The 2,919-nt window shown below is 39.3% G+C and overlaps 1 protein-coding gene across 1 annotated transcript in view; it reads left to right on the top strand.

Annotated features, from left to right (window-relative positions):
• The window catches only part of LOC118747622 (paramyosin, long form-like), a 23,223-nt gene extending 21,441 nt beyond the window's left edge, over positions 1-1,782 (top strand). Inside the window, exons 8-9 of the mRNA XM_036481671.1 lie at positions 1,570-1,652; positions 1,772-1,782. Of these exons, the coding sequence (XP_036337564.1) occupies positions 1,570-1,652; positions 1,772-1,782 (94 nt within the window). The remainder of the gene's footprint in view (positions 1-1,569; positions 1,653-1,771) is intronic.
• Positions 1,783-2,919: the final 1,137 nt, after the last annotated feature.

Genomic DNA, 2,919 nt, shown 5'->3' with positions numbered 1-2,919 from the left:
CAAACTTTTTTAGCATTGATAGTGTTGTCAGTTTCTGTGCCAAAAAATAAGCCAACAATTGTCAATTTGATAAAAAAGAATTGTTGATTGATTTTATTTTGTTTTGTTGTTTCATTGACCTTTTGCGTTACGCTCACGTTTGGTCAAGCGGAAGTTACGAATTTTCCGGTTTCTCTGTCTTATTTCTTGGCATGAGTATTTATGTATGGTCAATGGAATATTAATGGATATGTATGTATGTAGATATTACTAATTTTATGTTATATATATATATAGTATAAATGTTAAAAAGTAAGAATATTTTGAAATGATCATTTATCTGCAAAGCCGGACTTTGCTTAACTTTTCATTTCGACATCAAATCCATGACATGAAACAAACCTATGCAACAGAATTCGTCAGTTTACTAAGTTTATTGCAAGTTCCCTAATTTAGGCTAGGATCTCTACTTTGTGGCAGGTAGGTACCGCAAGCGCCTCTGTGTAGTGAATAAAGTGCGCCAGACTGCGTGATTAACTACGGTCACAACTGATAATCAATCCACGACAGTCGGGCCTACGTAACTGGAACGACCCAGATTTATGTCTGGCGAAGGACCATCATCACTCTCAAAAACCTCTTTGGGGAGTTTGTATACTGTTACAACAACATCAATACAGCTAAAACTAGAAACTCTCCGTCGACTAGATACAAATGGGCACTGGTAATCCATCTTCCAATCTCTTCGTATCACGCGGAGGCAACTGGTCTGATGAAGAGTATCATGTCTCTGCTGAGTAGGAAAATGAGAGGCGAAAATTTAGATATGAAGGGGACAATTCCTCAACCTCATTCTTCAAGCTCATTGAATACATAAGGATGAAGCTTTCGACCAAGAGGAGGTGAGAAAATCAGCTGAGAAGTTCACAGTTTGCGGCTAAGAGTACATCGGCAACAGAATTTGTCTGATGAATAATAATAATAGCTCTGATCCAACACTTTTCGTGTGAAATCCTGTAAAAATGTCAAATAGCAAAATTACTCTCTGAAGTGAGAGTAAAAGGTGAGTAACAACAAAAAGTACGGGAACAAAAAAAAACATGTTTCTTGTAAAAACGACAACCAGCGATCGTTTGACACTTTTCTTGATTGTACTAGAAGAAAAAGTGCGGGTAAAATCTTGCAACTTTATTCTCTACACAGCTTTCCAAAAGCCGCTCTAATTCTGTAACTTCCTGCAAGTGCGTGTAGAAACCTGTAAGTTCATGCAGTACTGGATCAGAGCTAACAATTCTTTTTAATTGTGGTGCACGTCTTGATGTTGTTACACAAATAGGTGGATATACAGTTTCACGCCGCCTCTTAACGGCAAATGAATTTGATGTGAAGCTTTTTTAAGGCAGAAATACCCTCGGCAGTTTGCAATGTCTGCCGAGAGGAAATTGCTATTCAGAAAAAAACCCTTTGGAAAGTTGTTTTAAGCAGGGATCGAACCTTGGTCATACGGAGTGGTAGTACGCATGCACCTTTAAGCACTTTTCTACAGATAAATACATGCGAGAAATTAAAACCATTGTGTTATTTCACAAGATGTGAGATCGTTCTGTTTGCGGAAATTATAAAGTCCTATCTTGAAGAAACTAGTTCGGGCCGACAATGTGGCTACAGACCTGGTAAGTGCATCAGTGATCAGATTTTCACAGTGCGTCAAATTTAATGCCGCTAAAAGAGAGCTTTGATTGCGTGTATATTTATATGTGAACAAACTTTTGCGTATTTCTATTCTTATTAGCGCGGATATAGGAAGGGTAATTAAGTACAGGGAAATCCATAGGTATTATTCCAACTGCATTTCAAAACAATGCTTTAGATGGGATTGAAAATGATTCCTTAAAATTAACTAGGATTTAGCAAATTGCAAAATACCGGAAACAATCCATAATAGAGATGGGCACGGGACAAGAATTTCAAGCCCGATCCCGCCCTTTCCGAAATTCAATTTTTAAGTCCCGAACCTACCCATCCCGACGTTTTTCAGAATTGTACCGCGGATTCCGTGGGTCCCGAAATCCATCACTAAAAGTAATTCACATATCTTTCAAATACGTTTTAAATAATAAAAAATCTGGCATCTTCCGGTTGATGGTGTTAAAAATAGAAATAGCAGTAGTTGTGCTTTATGCTTTACTGCTATAGGGTATTGAATATTAGTCCCTGTTTGCTTTTCCCGTCGGCTTTTCTTAATCTCGAAATCACAATAAGCTTTTACTTAAGGAAACATAAAGATCGACTCACCGAATAGCCTCAATCTCTTCATCTTTCTCAGCTAGGCGGCGTTCGGTATCGTGGCGGTATTGGTTGAACTCAGATGACAAGCGTTGAGCGCGTTGCTCCTCAGCCTTGCGACCCTGCATAAGAAAAGTAAAAAAAAAACATATGATTCCTTTATAATTTTGCTTGAACGCAATTGCATTTGTTATACGTACAGCCTCAGCTTCCTTGTAAGCAGCAGTCAATTCATCGCGCTCGTTCTCCAAGCGGCGCAACTCCAATTCCAATTCATGCAAACGGCGGCTGTACTCATTGATTGTAGCCTTGGCTTCATGGAGATCATCTGCAATTAAGACATAGCCAGATTAAAACATCTCTCTCTCTCTTTCTCTCCAGTTCCATGTACTCACCTCCTAATTTCTTGTTCTCACGTGCCAATTGGTTGTTAGCATCCTTGACTTTGTCCAATTCATGAATGGTGCGCTGCAAATCGGCATGCTTGTTCTTCAGGTCACGTTGGCTGTTCTCGTACAAGACGATCGTTTCATCGAGACGGCTCTTCAGTTCGATGTTGTGCTTCTCCAGTGTGTTGACCGATTTGGTCAATTCGCGGCAAGTGTTGTTAGATTTCTCCAAGTCGATAATGAGCACTTCAACTTCACTGGCCAA

This window comes from Rhagoletis pomonella, unplaced genomic scaffold (genome assembly GCF_013731165.1).
Source record: "Rhagoletis pomonella isolate Grant_MI unplaced genomic scaffold, Rhpom_1.0 Rhpom_scaffold_00012, whole genome shotgun sequence".
Lineage (NCBI taxonomy): Eukaryota > Metazoa > Arthropoda > Insecta > Diptera > Tephritidae > Rhagoletis > Rhagoletis pomonella.
This window is presented reverse-complemented; position numbering and strand designations above follow the sequence as displayed.